General features: G+C 36.6%; 1 protein-coding gene across 1 annotated transcript in view; it reads right to left on the reverse strand.

Moving 5' to 3' along the window:
- Window positions 1-18,565, reverse strand: part of LOC126260842 (peripheral plasma membrane protein CASK-like) — a gene marked incomplete at its 3' end in the record, with an annotated part of 722,990 nt that overhangs the window by 351,933 nt on the left and 352,492 nt on the right. Inside the window, exons 7-8 of the mRNA XM_049958286.1 lie at window positions 11,347-11,469; window positions 2,735-2,924 (exon numbers count right to left, since the gene is read on the reverse strand). Of these exons, the coding sequence (XP_049814243.1) occupies window positions 2,735-2,924; window positions 11,347-11,469 (313 nt within the window). The remainder of the gene's footprint in view (window positions 1-2,734; window positions 2,925-11,346; window positions 11,470-18,565) is intronic.

Raw genomic sequence — 18,565 nt, forward strand, 5'->3', positions numbered from 1 at the left:
TCCAATTGTCTGTGTGCTGGCCAGCCACACACAGTTGTTATGCCTGCATTGTTGAAACATGCAGTAACTCTCATTCAAGGTGATTGACAGATCACAAGCAAACACTTTGTTGCACAAATGGACATCTCTGTTGACAGTGCTGACACACTTGTACCCCAGTTGGCAACTCAAAGGTGTGAGCCTCCCTGGTTCCTCACTGCCTAACAGAGGACCATAAAGACCAATGAATGACCATTTATGTGGAGTTGCTTGCATGTTATAAGGCTGTCGTAATAATTTTTTGTCATATATCGGTACAGACAATAAAACATGTGCTCATTATTTCGAACCAGAAATAAGAAGGCCCCTTGGAGTGGCGCCACAGCACCTTTGCTCCAAAGAAAAAGTTCATAGCCACACCCTCAGCCGATACAGTCATGTCAAAAGTCTTCTGGGAGTCTAAAGAGGTTATTCTGTTTGATGTCCTCCCTCATGGTGCAAAAATCAACATGAAAGTATACTCTGCTACCGTCAGAAAACTGAAGAAACGACTTCCGCATGTTTGTCACCACAAAAATGCAAATAAACTTTTCCTTTTCCATAACAATGCATGGTCTCACACTAGTCTGTGCACCAGAGAGGAGCTCACAAAACTTCATTGGACTGTTCTTCGTTCTAGGGGACTGATGACCTCAGAAGTTAAGTCCTATAGTGTTCAGAGCCATTTGAACCATTTTTTGACTGTTCTTCCTCTTCCACCCCACTGCCCAGATCTCGTACCTTCCGACTTCCACCTGTTTGTCCCAATAAAGGATGCACTCCATGGGAAGCAGTACAAGTATGATGGGGAGGTTATTGATGTAGCAAGATATTGATTCTTATGTCTACAAGTACGATGGTACCATGAGGGGATACAGGCGGGAAGGTGGTGTAAGGCCGCTGCACTGAATGGAGATTATGTTGAAAAATAGTGTTTTGCAAATAAAAGAGTGGGGAATAATATTTTGTATAGGAGTCCTGGATAGAACCACCCTGCTTGGAAAAAAAGTGTTGCATTACTTAATGCAAGCCTCTCATAGCTATACCAAAATAAGTCGTGAGATGAGAAATGAAGCTTACATCTAAATGAAAATATGACATCTAAAGCAATGACATACAGTTCATACTGGTTAAATAATGATAGTTTAACCAGTTTTAGAACTGTACACGCAAAGAACAGGTGACTATCACAATTTCTTGGACGCTAGGTGTTTCTGCAAAGTACAAATTTAAAGAATTGTTTCTGGGTTTTGCTAAATATTTATTTCCTGATGAAGTTTGTTCCTTTGATCTGCAGTGCTTATTTAAAACAATGCTGTACTTAATTACAATACCAGAAAGAAAACAATGAGATTCATTACTCCACATTACGGCTGTCTTTGGGACAAAACAGGATGCACAACACTGCAACCAAAATTTCTGGTAAGTTACCCAGATACATAAAATATTGGACGGAATCAAAATAAAATTTGCCAACAAACTGAAAAAGTTCATCTTTCACAACTTCTATTCCACAGAATAATTTCTATTATTCGAGTGTGTAAAAAGCAGTAAATAGGGATTACAAACTCACATCTGTATATTGAAAAAAGGGAAAAAATCATATAAATGTCCAGTATGTAGCCATATTTGCAAATTATTTTGTGATATGGATGTATGATGACTCATTCCACATCATTACAATTTATTGTGTAAATGATTTATGGAACATGAAACGAAGTAGGCCTAGGTAAGTAAGTAGCCAACCACAACCAAAACTTAAGTTACATTGCGACACACTAGCTTACGTCCACATTTTTTATGTTTTTTGACTTTTTCAGTCCTCATTTGCAAATTAATAATCAGTTGTTGACTTCATGCTGTCGTATGGTGCACACTTAAAATTTGTAGCATTATTTACACTGAATAAATTTCAATTTTTGTTTAAAAAAGATATCCTCCTCATTAGCCAGAAATTATTCTTTATTTGTAACAGATTCCTTTTACTCTAGTTATCTCTAAGTCTCATGTAATTTCCAGCTGTTGACTACACATTATGGAATTAAAAGCCAAATTTGCATAAATATACATTAGGAACTTCAGCCACACAAGACAATAGCACAAAGGAAAAACAGAATGAACCAAGCTTACATCGTTCTTGAACTCTCTAGAAGTACTCTCAGTCCTTTATGAGAAGCTGGGTAGGACTACTACTGTTGCCTCACAGTGTGGTTAGTAATGTCAAAGCGTCAGGCAGAAAATAAAAAAAAATAAATAAAAAATAAAAAAAAATAAAATTGAAAAACCTTCATTGATTTGTGAGCCACTGTCCATCTCAGCCATATAAAGCCACAAACTTCCCATTGAACTAAGGAGAGAAATACAAAATTTTGGGAGTGTCTCTGAAGAGCCCACGTCGGCGAAGGTATTCTCTTTTGTTCACTGTGAACTTTATCTTTGGGGGGAGAGTGGTGGGGGTAACAGTCCATGTAAATACTGAATGGTAAATGGAAGAATGGGTAGCAACAGCTGATGAATTTGGTTTTAGGATTACTGGAATGTTAATGTGGGGTAACAATAACGATATTTTAGAATAAAAATGACATCTTGAACTGCTCGGACTTACTTTTTTTGTACAGTTAATTGCAATCAATTTCATTATTTGCCATCATACAAGTGTGATGGACCTCAAAATATCCAGAGCTGTTATAATTCACTTGAACCTGGAATGACTCACCCGAAGATGTAACTTCGTCCTCTCCAAAATCTGAGAACCCATCACTGTTTGGATCCGAGTAAAAGGAAGTCCACTTTGGGGAAGACACAGCTGCCAAGACTGCTCCTTTGAGCTTTCTCCTGGCATTGAATTTTTTCATTTCTTCCACTGTATCCGCTAAATGTATTTTTGTAGCACTTTTATCTCTGTCCTGTTATTTGGAAACAAAATCAAATAAGAATTACTTCACTGGCTGTAACTATAACATTCCTGCAGAGAGATATTATCACAGTTCACATATAAGAATACAGATATACTTTTCACTGTGTTTCTTGGGACTGAACAACAAGGAATGAGAGAATATTTTGTGTTCTGCATAATACAAAACTCAATCTACAACAGATTTCAAACGAAAACATGAGGGTCATTCCATGCCAAATCATCCAGCCAAAAGTAGATATTACACTCAAGGTTTTTGGATTTGTTCCAGAATTTATATGTGAAATGTATAAATAAAGTTAAGAAAATATCCAAAGTTTCATCAAATTCTAACAAGTAGTTTCTGAGTTATCACTGTTTAAAATTTTAGGCTAATTGTATTTTCGAGTGCGATTAAGACGCAACTAAAGCGTGCATGCTTTTACAGAATCTGAAGCAAAATTGTTAATTTTGAAGCTGTAGCCTTGAAATTTTCACTGTTCTAAATTGAACACTGAAACTGATTGATCTATGAAATTCTCATTCATATTGAAAAACTCTACTGAAACTAAAAATATTGTTAATTTCAAAATTGAGATGTACGTGTAGAAAATTATGAATAGCTAAAATCTCTCTCCAAATAAACCAATACAATCATATATTTTTGAAAACAGCATAAAACTGCCTTTCAAATGGTGCAAAAAAATTGGTGGAGTTCTGTGTTTTAACAATTTTATCTTATACTGAAGTAAAAACAAGTTTTATCTATTCGAAACGTGTGGAATGGCTGTTTTAACATTCAAAATGGTTATAGTACAGGTTATATAGAAGTAAAAGGTTTTAAAACTATAATTTGGAAGATCAGCTACTTAAAACAGTAATTTATCAGTACATATTTTGTTATTTATTTTTAAATTGGGACAAAGATTTTACTGTAGTTGTAATTTTATTTATCTTGTTTGTTTTATTTAGCCGATGTTAAAGTCAAGAAACATATAACATTTTTGGGGTCATGTGAAGTGTGTTGAAGTTCAGATATGGCAGTACTACTATGCAAGTATGTACATGAAAAATTCGCCAGTCAGCAGTCTGCCTGCTGTCTTCCGTGAAGACATGAAATTCAAGTCACGACATGATACCCTCCCTCCCCCCACAGCGTGACTGTACTGCAGGTCTATAAGTGTGCATTTGGCTCTGTTGAAGTTAACTGCCTAGTGTTTTGTGCTTAGTGACATATTAAATAATTGTTATATAAACACAGTTATAATTTAATTTTTAAAGCTATTTGTGTGTGTGTGTGTGTGTGTGTGTGTGTGTGTGTGTGTGTGTGTGTGTGTGTGTTTTCTTACCATGGAGGTAAGAGCAAATTCAAGTAAAGATGAAACTAATTTTAAGTGTTCAGGAGGTTCATTACTATATTTTTCATGCGAAAATACTTTGCCGACAAAAAGCAAAGACATTTATTTAATTTCATAAAAATTATCTAAAGAAGAAGTTGAACTTTTAGTTTGGTGTACTAATAAGCAGTACAGTGAAACAGATGACATTTGTTCCCATCATTTGTGTTATTTTTTGAAGCATATTGAAAAGAACCAAAAATCCTGTTGTGATCCATTTAAGAAACATTCTCTACCTTTAACAAAGAAGGAAGATTTGAGGACAATTACTCCAAAAAAGCAAAATAAATATGTTAAGGAAAATAAGAACATTATTTTAGTGCCAGGAAAGCTGGTGTGCAGTACACATAAAAAACTGTTGAAACAGGCAACACCTATTTTAGATCATGAAGATATTGCTCTACTTGAAAGTGATGAAGCAAATGAGAGTGAATTAACCAATGCAAAAAGAGTAGTAGAAAGAGAAAAGTTGAATGACACTCTTTTAGGGTTGGATGTTACACCACTTAAACTTCAGTCATTATCTACCCCAAAGGAAAAAATATGGTAAAAAGAAGTTTAAAATGGCAGAAGGCCAGTTGTCATTTGTTTTGAAAGTACAAGACAACAACAATTAAAGTGAATCTGACAGTACAACTCAAGGTAATGAATTGAAGACATAATCTGAGGATCTTTATTATTTAGTGGATGCTATAAAGGGGTAACTCAAGACAAACTTAACCAAATCGGAAAAATACAGATATTAACAATCACTCCAAAGTCTTGGTCTCGCAGAAAAGCACAGGAAAAAATTAATTTATCAGAATATTTAGTGCAAAAAGCCAGAACACCTGAAAACAAGAAAGGTTTTTTGGCTTTAACAGAACCCAAACATGGCAGAACCCTTCACCTAGAAACAATAGACACTTGAATCCTACCACTGGGGCCACTTGAGCTACTCAGTTCATCCAGTAGTGTTTTTTCTAAAAACGAAGATTCCACCATCATTTCTGATGACCTGAAGCATGATGTACCATTTGTTTATGCAGTACAAGAAAAAAACAATTTCATAAAACAAAACTTTCCTGATGTTGACCAAATTGAGTATTTTACTGACGGTTGCAGGGCTCAGTACAAAAACTTCAAAAGCATAAATTTATGTTTTCATTATAAAGATTTTAAATTAAATGCAAGCTGGTCATTTCATGCTACAAGTCATGGTAAAACAATATGCAATGGGATCAGGGGCAAAGTCAAGAGAACTGTTACAAAAAAAAAACCTTTCAGAGCAGTAGGCAAAGTGAGTAGATAATAAACGCTGAACAAATATACAATTTTTGCTAAACTTTATTCTCAATAATATATATTTTTTTCTTATTAAAGGAAGAAGAAATTTAAACTAAAAGAACAATGCTTGAAACTAGATTTCAAATGGGTCAAACAATACCGGGTACAAGAAGTTTCCATTATTTTAATCCAGCTTCCTGCAAAGAAATTACAGCCAAACAGGTGAGTTCAGACTCTGAAATTTTGTTAAAACAAAATATTTTTTATGACTATCCCAACTATTAAACCTAGCCTACATTCTTTCGTTGCATTCATTTACGAGCAAAATTGGTGGACAGGAATGGTTCTGGATTCAAATAAGAAGAAGGGGACTGGACCAGCAGAAACTTTCTTTTGGCCTGTTCCATGTGTAATAGCTCCTCCAGAGGTAGCATCTCAGTTCGGCAGATCGTATAAGATTGATGCTAATTCCTGAAAGGAAATCAGCAAAACATGGAACAATTTCAATGCTTTATTGTAAAAAAACATTAATGGACATTTAAATTTAATTATTGCACACACTGCTTCATATGAACTTTGTATCAACTGAATAATTATTGAACCTTAAAGTCATCAAAAACACTTCGTACGAAGGATTTGTTTGAAAACGAATAATTACTAACTTGTGTACATTCAAATGTAAGTAAACCTATTTTGTAAAATTCTCAATGTATGTATCTTTTATTTTAAAATAATTGATACATAAAACTTGAGTTCGTCTGGTATTTTCATAGTTGTATTGACCTCAAATACTAAATTATTGTATCAAACATGTATTTTACAAAGTAAATTACAAAATTTGACTTCAATTTGTTATGAAATTGTTACAACTCAAACCACACCCCCCCCCCCAAATTTTGTTGCACTATTTGAAAGGTAATTTTATGTTGTTTTCAAAAATATATGGTTTTATTGGGTTATTTGGAAAGAAATCTTAGCTATTCACAATTTTCTACACCTACATCATAAATTTGAAATTAACAATATTTTGAGTTTCAGTACAGTTCTTCAATACAAATGAACATTATAAATTAGAATTTTCGGTCTTTAATTTAGAACAGTAAAAATTTCAAGACTATAGCTTCAACAGTAACGATTTTGCTTCACATTCTGTAAAAGCATGCACGCTTTAGTTATCTATTAATCGCTCTCAGAAATACAATTAACCTAAAACTGTAAATGGTGATTAAATCAGAAACTACTTGTTAGAATTGGATGAAACTTGGAATATTTTGCTGTCCGTATGCATACAATTCAAATATAAATTTTCATAAACATCTGTGACAGATGGGTGTAGGGCCCTGGATGACTTAGTATGGAATGACCCAGTATTCTTATCAGAGTATGTTCACTACAGCACTGTTAACCATCACATTATAAACTTTCAATAGTAAATATAATCTGCCAGCTTTATAATAATAAATAAGTATCTCCGTGACACAAGTGCTGTTAGCGTTAATTCTCCAGATATTGTATTGATCTGACTAAGCATGTCTTACCATCACTGAAAATAAATTGTAAGTCAAATACCAAGTAAAATACAACTCTTCCAGTTAATTTAACAAAATTCCGTCTGAGAAAGCCTGCTTGGACAAGATGAAAACTGAAAGAAAATTAATTATTCAGATATCATTCAAAATATCTATAGGTTTCGATGAATGCAATCACTAACTGGGAAAAAATCATCATCATAAGCTTAACATGTAGAAGCAGACTGAGAAAATCAAGTATGACATACATGCTGCAAGTACTTTATCAATGATGACGAAAACTACAGAAGACCAAACTATCATGAGAGAGATACACAGCATTAACAAAATTCCTGTTACCTACAAGGGAAGTAGCAGCATTTATTTTAAATGATACATCAGAAGTATTAGTACATTTTAAGCAAGCATCTGTTGTCAAAAGTGAGGGAATTATTTTCTTTGAGCATCTCTTAGGTATTTGTGAAAATGTTATCAATAGATGATTGCAAGACATAGAAAATGATTACAGGAAAAACAATTCCCAAAATTTCTGCGGCGTATTCAAACAAAGGTTAACGACGTACTCTCCTCCACCACTCCAATTCAAAATGAACGTGGGGAAATTACCCATACCAACATCGAAAACTGTTAAATTCTTGCAAAATACTTTTCTAAATTACCAAATTGTGGAAAGCCTGCAGACAAATTTGAGTTCCATCATACACAATGAAACGTAGACTCAAAGCCACCACGTTTACTGGAGATTAAAGAGATAATTCAGTCACTGAATAATAACAAATCATCAGGAGAAGACCAAATCATCACAGAATTATGGAAAAATGCAGGAGAAAATCTTATTGCAAAACTCAAAGAAATTATAGATGAAATCTGCAAAACTGAAAAACTGAAAAAAATCCCCACAGATCGGAAGACAGCAATCATACGTCCTCTGTACAAAAAAGGAAGTGAAACAGACCCCGACAACTAACGTGGAAACTTATCAATAACATACAAAAATTTTTCTGAAGCCTTACAAAACCAAGCAGAACCTCAGCTGGATTTAAAACTATGTGAATACGAAGGTGGATTCAGGAAAGATCAACAATACGTAGAACAAATGCTTAGCTTGAAAATCTCGATGAAATATTTGCATAGCACAAAAGTTATGTCATCACGTTTGTCGACCTTAAAAAAGCATACGACAGTACAGACCGAGAATCCCTTTTTGAAGTGTTATCAGAATTTGGACAAGATCAAAAGACGACAAACATCATAAAAGAAACATTCACGGAGACCAAATTCGAAGTAAAATTTATGGGAGAATTGAGCACAGAAGTTGAAACAGACACAAGAGTACGACACGGGGATGGACTGTCCCCAGTGCTCTTCAATTGTGCTCTTGAAAAAGTTGTTCGAGAATGGAGAAAAGAAGGTGAACCTGCTCACAGACTGGGACCAAAATGTAAGAGCATAAAATTATACTGTTTAGCATTGGCTGACGACACGGCACTGATCGCCTAAAACATTACTGATGTGCCAAAACAGCTAGAATTATTACAAGAGCAAGCTGCAAAAATAGGATTAGAAATTTCATTTGAAAAAACAAAATTTATGACTAAGATCAAAAATTCACCTTCTGATCTCAAAATTGGTATTAACTACATCTCTCAAGTAAAAGAATTTAAATATTTAGGTGAATAGATTGCAGAAAATTGAAATGAAAAGAAATCTGTCAGATCAAGAGACCAGAAAATGGGGACAGCGCTTCAGTTAACAAAAAACGTTTACAAGAAAAAGAGTCTCTTGTGGAACTGCAAAATATGACATTACACAACAGTAATTAAACCCGAAGCTCTCTACGCTTCTGAGACACTAAATCTTCAACACAGGACACTAAAAGGGGAATTGGAAGTGACAGAATGTAAAATAATTAGAAAAATCCTAGGACCAAGAACTAAAGATGGTGTGCACTATCCAAAACCCAATGCAGAAACATATAACAATATCTGCAAAATAACAGACACAATGTGCATGAGAAGAATCGAATTCATGGGGCATTTAGAAAGAATGGATTCAAACCGGTTAACGCACAAAATCCATACATTCTTAAAGAAAAAAACCACAAGACCAAACTGGTACAAACAGACGGAAAAATACCAGAGAGAATTAGGGTCTCCAAATCTACATGACAGAAATGAAGTAAGAGAAATCACAAACACACGGGGTTTTGAGGAAAAAAGACAGAAAAACTAACCGACATATGTGGTGTACGCAACGAAAGCTAGTCCATTCATTGCGTATGAAGGAATACTGGACGAAAAGGAAGGCCAACCACTCTTGATTACACATGGTCCTAAGTGATCCAATCGTGAAGAAGAAGAAAGATGATTAACAACAGCTATTATACACAGCTGAGGAATACATAACCTTTATTGGAAAGTAGCAGCCTGCTTCTCAAAGTACTATGTTACATTTAACTCTTACAATGACAAATAATACCTAGCAATACAGTGACAGTCTCTCTCTCTCTCTCTCTCTCTCTCTCTCTCTCTCTCTCTCTCTCAATCGGGCTGCTAGAGCTGCAGTGTTTTATACAATATATCTGTGTGTGTGTGTGTGTGTGTGTGTGTGTGTGTGTGTGTGTGTGTGTGTGTGTGTGTGTTTGGGGGGGGGGGGATGAGTTATTTACATTTGGTGCATTGCATGGAAGTTAAGGATTGTTTTAAATTTTGTTCATGTGCCTATTGACAGCTGAAGCCCCAGCTATATGACAAGCAGTTACCGTCATTGTTTTCAAAAACTGCTTTAAACTGCACAGGTAGCTGGAGTATATCAAAGTTGTTATGTAAAGAGGATATTTTGTATTCTAATGGCAGCTACGGTCGTTGAAATAATTATGAGTTTGGCACAAACACTGGTTTCCACCTTACACGATTCTCACTTCTGTTCAATTGTTTGTAAAGATAGGGTGTCTGTCGTCAACGTTAACATAATTTCGCACTTCAGCCGTACACTACCAAACGAAGTTCTGACCACAAGGGTAGTTTCTTACTTCAAGATAACACTTGATTCAAGAAACGAAAAAGTTCATTTGAACCTACATTACGCAACTGTGAAACATCTCTATTACTGAACGAAACCTCACAGGACGAAGGTTTTCATTCTAGAACTCACGATTAAAAACAAAATGAAATAATAGAGGTACGTGAAAAATCAACCACTAAACTAATATCTGTGATTTTGTCAGAAGTGGACCTCAATTAACTTCATACTTCCTACTGCAATACGATGTAATTCTCAAAAGAAATCGAAAAAATCGACTTTTAACATTGCAATATTTCCTAATGTTATTATCTATAAACATTTCTCAAAATTTAACCAAGTAAACACCGAAGTGTGAGGACAAGAAACTGAAGACGCTTTTCAAAGTCGCGCTAAAAGCGACTGTTTTTCTATCTTTATTTTAGTTATAAACTTACTATCAAATGGAAATGTCAGTTAAAAAATACCGAATCATAATTTTTAAAATAAAATTATGATCTTTTATTTTGAATTATCCACTGCATGAAAATAACACTGATACAGGCATGCGAAATTCCTTATTCTTACATGAGGAAATTATGTTAATCAGTGAGACTGTTCTATGTCCAAACATTAAAACAAAATAATTTATTTTCTATTCCATGTTTTGAAGTCTTGTACCAAATTATGTGTGAATAGTGTACAGGTATTTTCGTACGTTGAGTATGATAATTAAAAATAAATTATTATTATTTAAAAACGAATGATTCAATATTTGTTGATAAACATTTTGATTTTATAATGAAGATAGAATTTAAGTAACCGCAAGGAGAAGTCAGCACTGCTGAGAATCGTACCAACAACTTCACAGGCACTAGCCTTGCACACTAACCGCTCACCTGCCCCGTAATTGTTGTGTCAGTAGCTTCTAAATGTTTTGTACTTAAACACGCTAGGAAATCTTAGAGGCCTTATCTTCACAGGCGACGTTTTTGAGTTTTTCTTTTTTGACAATAGCGTCTTACTGCTTTGGGAAAGCGGTGTGCGAGAAGTGACCCTCATATCCCACTATTAAGAGGAAAATTACAAACGCATGCCAAGCGCAAATGTCTGCCACTTACTTGGTAGCCTTTAATGTCTTTCGCTTATGACTAAGACACAAAATTGGTTACAGCACCTGAAATAAGGAACAGTAAATTGTGGTACGTCTACTTTCAAAATATATGGATTCATAGGTACCTACCCTTAGCCACCTATGATTTAACACTTCTTGTATTGTTATTCTTTGCGTATGGTCCACTGTCAGCATTTTTTGAATGAGGTCTTTTGCCGCGTCACTAATGAATTCCCACTGAGGTGAATCCAGCTGTAACATAACACAACGACAGTTGCATCAATTGAGAAATAGCAATTTACAATAAAAGCAAGGTTGAGTACAAACACTATAATCTCATCGTTTTACTTGCAAGCATTATTGCAATCTCCTGTTGTAAAAAGGACACATGCAAATGTTACTTTTGAACAACACTCAATTCTGCACTACTTGCCAACTTTCTACTTAATACACTCAGATTCTAGTAAAAAACTGAATGCCGTCAAATGGGACACAATGCGATATAACAGTACTCTCTGCCTCCTCTCTTCCAAACAAGAGATAGAAATAAATAGCTGTAATTAAAAGACTGGATTTTCGCTTTACTTGAAGATTATAATCATAGAAATTTATATAAATTTCTGTACGACACAATCACAAAAACAAATGATTTTGTGTCGTCAAGTCCTCTTAACAGTAACGTATTAAAATTTCACTATCCGATTTAGTATATAACGACTCTTTATCATCATACATTTGTTGTAACATCTCTGTCCACACTGTTTTCAGTGTTCTGCTGCTGATCACTGTATAGTTTGATGTTATTTCTGGGTAGATTTAAAGTCACAAGCCGGCGCGGCAATTCGCGACGTGCATTATTCATTGTCTTGTATTGTCGTCTCTGGCATAATGTGAATCGTTGTTATTGTTGTACTAAAAATTGCTGTTATTTACTTAGTGTATGGCATAACAAATCACTTAATATCATACACAGAGCACAAAAAATTCTTAAAAATGAAGGTATAAAAGTGCATATAAAAACAAACAGTGCGTGTTGGCAAGCAAACTTTTTTTTTCTTTTTTTATAACAGACTGCGTCTTGGGTTATAGTCAATAGGTTAGATCGCCCGCCACTGTATAACCATGAAGGGCATTGTGCTGTCACGGAGTAGAGCGTTTGCCTGCAACGCCACACTAACTTTCTGGAGAAACAGCCTCTTCGTGAGGTCAGACATACGTCATAGTTTGCCCGCATGATCGACTTTCTCCGGGGCAAATCGAAGCCTACAGTTTTTTTTTTTTATCCACATAACGTCGTGGCCACAAACTGCCGAAGACTATTCGCACTGTTTTTTACACGTTTCGACAGTGTGCGATTTGCAGGGGGGGGGGGGTGATTTCTCCCCCTCTGCATCAGACCATCCCCTCCTCTGGTTTTAGTTTATGCATCCCAACCTCGGATGTAAAACTTTACATATAATTTAAATTTGTGGAGCCGAACACGGAAAGTTTTTAATAAGTCTTACTATTAATATGTTTCAGTTTTCTATCATCAGAATAAGTACAGTTTTTCACAAATGTGCCTCTACTTTTTGAATTCCCCTCGTATACCTGTATGTAGATGATTTTGTAAATAAGCTTTACCTATAATGTACTTTTAAAGATATAGCAAGGGATGGCTTTTCTGATAGTGCATACGCGTGAATAGTGAGTTTCGGCAGTAACATCTATTTATAAATAGCTGTTTAACCATGCGTAACGCCACGGTCCAAGCTAGTAACATATATAATTCTACTAACCCCCTAAGACATCCCCCCCCCCCCTTCTGGTAAAATCACAGATCGCACCCTGCGTTTCGATGAAAATGAAGTTACCGATTTCCACAGCATCTTACTGATGGTAAATTGGGAGCAAACTATTATTCTGTGTTTAAGTGTATATTTTGACAAGAACAGGATCCCGGCGTATTTAGCGCGCTTGGTAGGAATGTGAGCGAATATGATTAACTGCAGGAAGCTAGGCGGCGTAGATCTTACTGTTCCGGATATTATACGCATCTTAGACCATAGGTAACATACAGGTGGTCCCAGGAGGAACGGTCAATATTCAGGGATATGGCAGGAACGACCATTAGAAGCAAAAACTCTAGCAAACTTGGGCTCTAAAACGCATACCTTACGAGCTACGAGCTCTTCATCATCTTCGTTACTGTGACACACCTCTTTTCTACTGAACAAGTGCTCGTAGCTCAATGGCATACATTTTAGAGCCTACGTTGTGCGCTGAGACTTATATAACGTTGGACAATGTTGAGCAGCTCCTCATAAGCCACACATTTCTGTAGTCAATGCTACACGGATGCTTGGGATGATGTCGCTGGGCAGAGGACGACTGGAAACGAGTAATTTGAAACGATAAATCATGCTAGACCCTATGGAATCCGATGGAATGGGTTGAGTTTGGTTAATGATCTGGAGATCATTACTTGCCGTCAAGTGTGGCGCCATCAGTGAAGTCTGGAGGTGGTGGTGTTGCAGTATGGAGGCGGTTTTTTCCTACCCTTAAGAATATGATAAGTGCGGAAGGATACGAACACTTTCTCAGCACTGTGTACTGCGTACAGTAAAGGAGCACTTTGGGAACATAACTGGCTGTATCAGCGTAACAATACATCCAGTCATCAAACAGCATATGTGAGGCTGTGGTTTGCGGACAATAACATCCCTGAAACGGACTGGCTTGCCAGAACCCAATAAAACATCTCTGGGACGAGTTGGGATGACGTCTTTGCTCCACACTCAGTGTCCCCAAACATCCAACCTTCTCTTTCGTCGCTTGAGTAGTAACGGTTTACCAATCCTCCAGAGACATTCAGGCACCTCACTGGAAGTGCCCCCAGTTCAAGCAGTTACAAAAGGAGAAGGGTGGAACACCCTATTTAATTAATGTCTGCTAGTATGTGTCAAGACTACTTTGATCAGATGTGTGTTTCTCGCATACGTTTGTGTTGTAATTTGGCTTAATATTCTCCCTTTTAAAAGCAAAAATCTAAGTAACGTTTTAGATCTGGTAAGTACCGGGTCAACAAATGTTGTTGTTGTTACTGTTGTTGTAGTAGTCCTCAGTCCAGGGACTGGTTTGATGCGGCTCTCTACGCCTCTCTATCCTATGCAATCCTCTTCGTCTGCAAGTAACTCTGCAACCTACGTCTTTCTGAATCTGTTTAGTGTATTCATCTCTTGGTTTCCCTCTACGATTTTTGCCCTCCGTGCTGCCCTCCAACACTAAATTGGTGATCCCTTGATGCCTCAGAACATGTTCTATCAACCGACCCCTCCTCCTAGTAAAGTTGTGCCACAAGCTCCTCTTCTCCCTAATTCGATTCAGTACCTCCTCATTAGTTAAGTGATCTACCCATCTAATCTTCAGCATTTTTCTGTAGCACTACATTTTGAAGACTTCTCTTCTCTTCTTGTCTAAGCTATATATCGTCCATGTTTCACTTCCATACATGGCTACACTCCATACAAATACTTTCCGAAACGACTTCCTGACACTTAAATCTATACTCGATGTTAACAAATTTCTCTTCCTCAGAAATGCTTTCCTTGCCATTGCCAGTCTACATTTTATATCCTCTCTACTTCGACCATCATCAGTTATTTTGCTCCCCAAATAGCAAAACTCCTTTACTACTTTAAGTGTCTCATTTCCTAATCTAATCCCCTCAGCATCACCCGATTTAATTTGACTACATTCCATTATCCTCGTTTTGCTTTTGTTGATGTTCATCTTATACCCTCCCTTCAAGACACTATCCATTCCGTTCAACTGCTCTTCCAAGTCCTTTGCTGTCTCCGACAGAATTACAATGTCATCGGCGAACCTCAAAGTTTTTACTTCTTCTCCATGAATTTTAATACCTACTCCGAATTTTTCTTTTGTTTCCTTTACTGCTTGCTCAATATACAGATTGAATAACATCGGGGAGAGGCTACAACCCTGTCTCACTCCTTTCCCAACCACTGCTTCCCTTTCATGCCCCTCGACTCTTACAACTGCCATCTGGTTTCTATAAAAATTGTAAATAGCCTTTCTCTACCTGTATTTTACCCCTGCCACTTTCAGAATTTGAAAGAGAGTATTCCAGTCAACATTGTAAAAAGCTTTCTCTAAGTCTACAAATGCTAGGAACGTAGGTTTGCCTTTCCTTAATCTGTGTTCTAAGGTAAGTCATAGGGTCAGTATTGCCTCACGTGTTCCAACATTTCTACGGATGTTCCCCGAAGTCGGCGTCTACCAGTTCTTCCATTCGTCTGTAAAGAATTTGTGTTAGTATTTTACAGCCATGACTTATTAAACTAATAGATTGGTAATTTTCACATCTGTCAACACCTGCTTTCTTTGGGATTAGAATTATCATATTCTTCTTGAAGTCTGGGGTTATTTCGCCTATCTCATACATCTTGCTCACCAGATGGTAGAGTTTTATCAGGACTGGCTCTCCCAAGGCCGTCAGTAGGTCCAATGGAATGTTGTCTACTCCGGGGCCTTGTTTCGACTCAGGTCTTTCAGTGCTCTGTCAAACTCTTAACGCAGTATCACATTTCCCATTTCCTCTTCATCTACGTGCTGTTCTATTTCCATAAATTTGCCCTGAAGTACATCGCCCTTGCTTTGACCCTCTTTATACGCCTTCCACCTTTCTGCTTTCCCTTCGTTGCTTAGAACTGGGTTTCCATCCGAGTTCTTGATATTCATATAAGTGGTTCTCTTTTCTCCAAAGGTCTATTTAATTTTCCTGTAAGCAGTATCTATCTTACCCTGGTGATACATGCCCATACATCCTTACATTTGTCCTCTAGCCATCCCTGCTTAGCCATTTTGCACTTCCTGTCGATCTCGTTTTTGAGACGTTTGTATTCCTTTTTGCCTGCTTCATTTACTGCACTTTTGTATTTTCTCCTTTCGTCAGTTAAATTCAGTATTCCTCCAGTTACCCAAGAATTTCTACTACCTCTCGTCTTTTTACCTACTTGATCCTCTGCCGCCTTCACTATATCATCTCTCAAAGCTACCCATTCTTCTTCTACTGTATTTCTTTCCCCCGTTCCTGTCAATCGTTCCCTAATGCCCTCTCTGAAACACTCTACAATCTCTGGTTCTTTCAGTTTATCCAGGTCCCATCTACTTAAATTCCCACCTCTTTGCAGTTTCTTCAGTTTTCAACAAATAAATCGAATAAGATGAACATGGATTTTTATTTAATAAACACATACCACTTAATTATATACAGCAGGATATCCTGTAAGTTCAAGAAAATGCTCAATGGAACTTTTTTTTTTTTTTTTTTTTACGAGAACCAACCAAAGAAGAAAAACACCAAGCAAATCACTAAGTTTCTGTTCATAAAAAGTAAGTTTGTCCACCTCTTACATATTCTTATCACTCCTACTTAAGTCTCGTACAAATGTCTTGAATGCTTCAGATATTGACTTCCTGTGCGTCTGAGGCTTCATCTTCGGTACGAACCTGCTGGTCCTTGGATTCAACGTGTTCTGCTACAGCTTCATTCACCTCGTATTCAATTCGCGCAAAATGATAACGCACATCAGTGTGATTAGCTCTGTGATGACAATCTTGGTTTTTAATAAGCTTCACTGTACTTCAATTTTCAATGTTGTTTTTATGTTGTGGAATAAAGCAAAGTTTTAAACAACTCTTAACCTGGAGAATTTCTATCCCTGTTTCACAGGCTGCAAAAGTGTTCAGTCTCAGATGTAGAGAGCGCTACCGTTATTTTTGTTGAACCGCATGTACTGTGTAACAATGGACTCACCAAGCATTAACAGCGTAACAGTTGTGGATTTCCTGGTTTCCAAATTATATTCTGCACCGCCCTAGGCCTGAAAGCTATTTTCTTGTGTTGAAGGAAAATAAAATCCATAGTTCATAGTGACTTTAATGTATTTCATGGTCCTTATCATAGCATTCCAATGCATCTTCAGTATTTTCTCAAGATGCTGACGCATTTTTGGCTGTGAAGGCAATTTTCGACCATGTCTCTGGTGACAAATACATCAAACTACCCACAGCTTGCGTGTATGTAACATCGGACGTGTTCTTATGTTCATTTTTGTTCATGTGTACACACATCTGATTATGCTGGTTATTTGTTGGCACAGTTACAGGGTTTGTCTTGCATACTCAAGCGGCGTAGAATCTTCATGACATAGGCCTATCATGCAGAAAAAATAGAACTATCTGCTAAATGTCCCGCCTGCAGGCCCAAGTAAGTACCCAATTTTATGGAGGTGATGTAGTTAATTCAACAAAAAGTAAATGGTAGCAGGATCTTTATGAGCTAGAAGACCATCCATCATTATCATGCACTGTCAAAATTAATAGATTTTTTTGCGTTCTGGTTGATGAATACACGTGGATCGGCAATTTAGGTGGAATCTAAACCTGTGAAAAACCTCTGAAATGATGATTCAGGCCATAAAAGTGTTGATTTCGTTTGCACACACGCAACGTCCCATCTTCAAGATCGTTCATATAAATTATTTTTGTTGAATTTCCATGTAGAAAAGCAGTACGGACGTCAATTTACTCAAAACATGTTTCTGAGGCTACAGTGGATAATTTTATTCGCACTGAATCAAATCTAGTCGCTTGACTATAAGTTTCAAGATAATCCATGCCAGCAACTACCTTGAAACCTGTATCACAAGTATTGCCTTCAAACGTGCTGCATAATCACTAACAGAATATTTGATTATTACACACAACGGTTGGCAGTAACCTCTTGAAGTGGATTCACAAGTGTCCAGGTTTCGTTAACTTTGAAGAAATTAATTTCATTATTCATTGCATTTTTCCATTTTCTGCTTCATCACGTATAACTGCTTCTTCGTATGTTTCTGGTTCGACAATATATAAAATGGAATCATTATTTTCGTATCCAAATAGCACTTTTGCCGATCTACCATCTCTTAACTGATATTTCTGGTTAGATTGAACAGCTTCATCAGCTATTGCTTCCTGTTCGCTGACATCATCTGAATTTGCGTCATCATCCCTCTCTTCACAGATCTCTGAATAATTTTGAACTACAGGAAAGTTCTGAAGTACGTCTTCTGCAGATGATCTCTTATTTGCAGGAAGAACAAAATCAATTGCTTTTGACGTTGGTGTTTCTTCCGTGCTGCAATTGTCCGTAAACAGTTTTCCGTAAAAGTAACATCTCGGGAGTTGTCGCTCGTCTGATAACCTAGCGTGTTTTGGTCGTAACAAAAAAAAATTACCGTTATCAGCTACTGCATCCCATTATTGCTTTTTTTCTTTAGGTACACGGAAATAAATTTCT

The sequence above is a fragment of the Schistocerca nitens genome, chromosome 1 (assembly GCF_023898315.1).
Source record: "Schistocerca nitens isolate TAMUIC-IGC-003100 chromosome 1, iqSchNite1.1, whole genome shotgun sequence".
NCBI classification, from domain to species: domain Eukaryota; kingdom Metazoa; phylum Arthropoda; class Insecta; order Orthoptera; family Acrididae; genus Schistocerca; species Schistocerca nitens.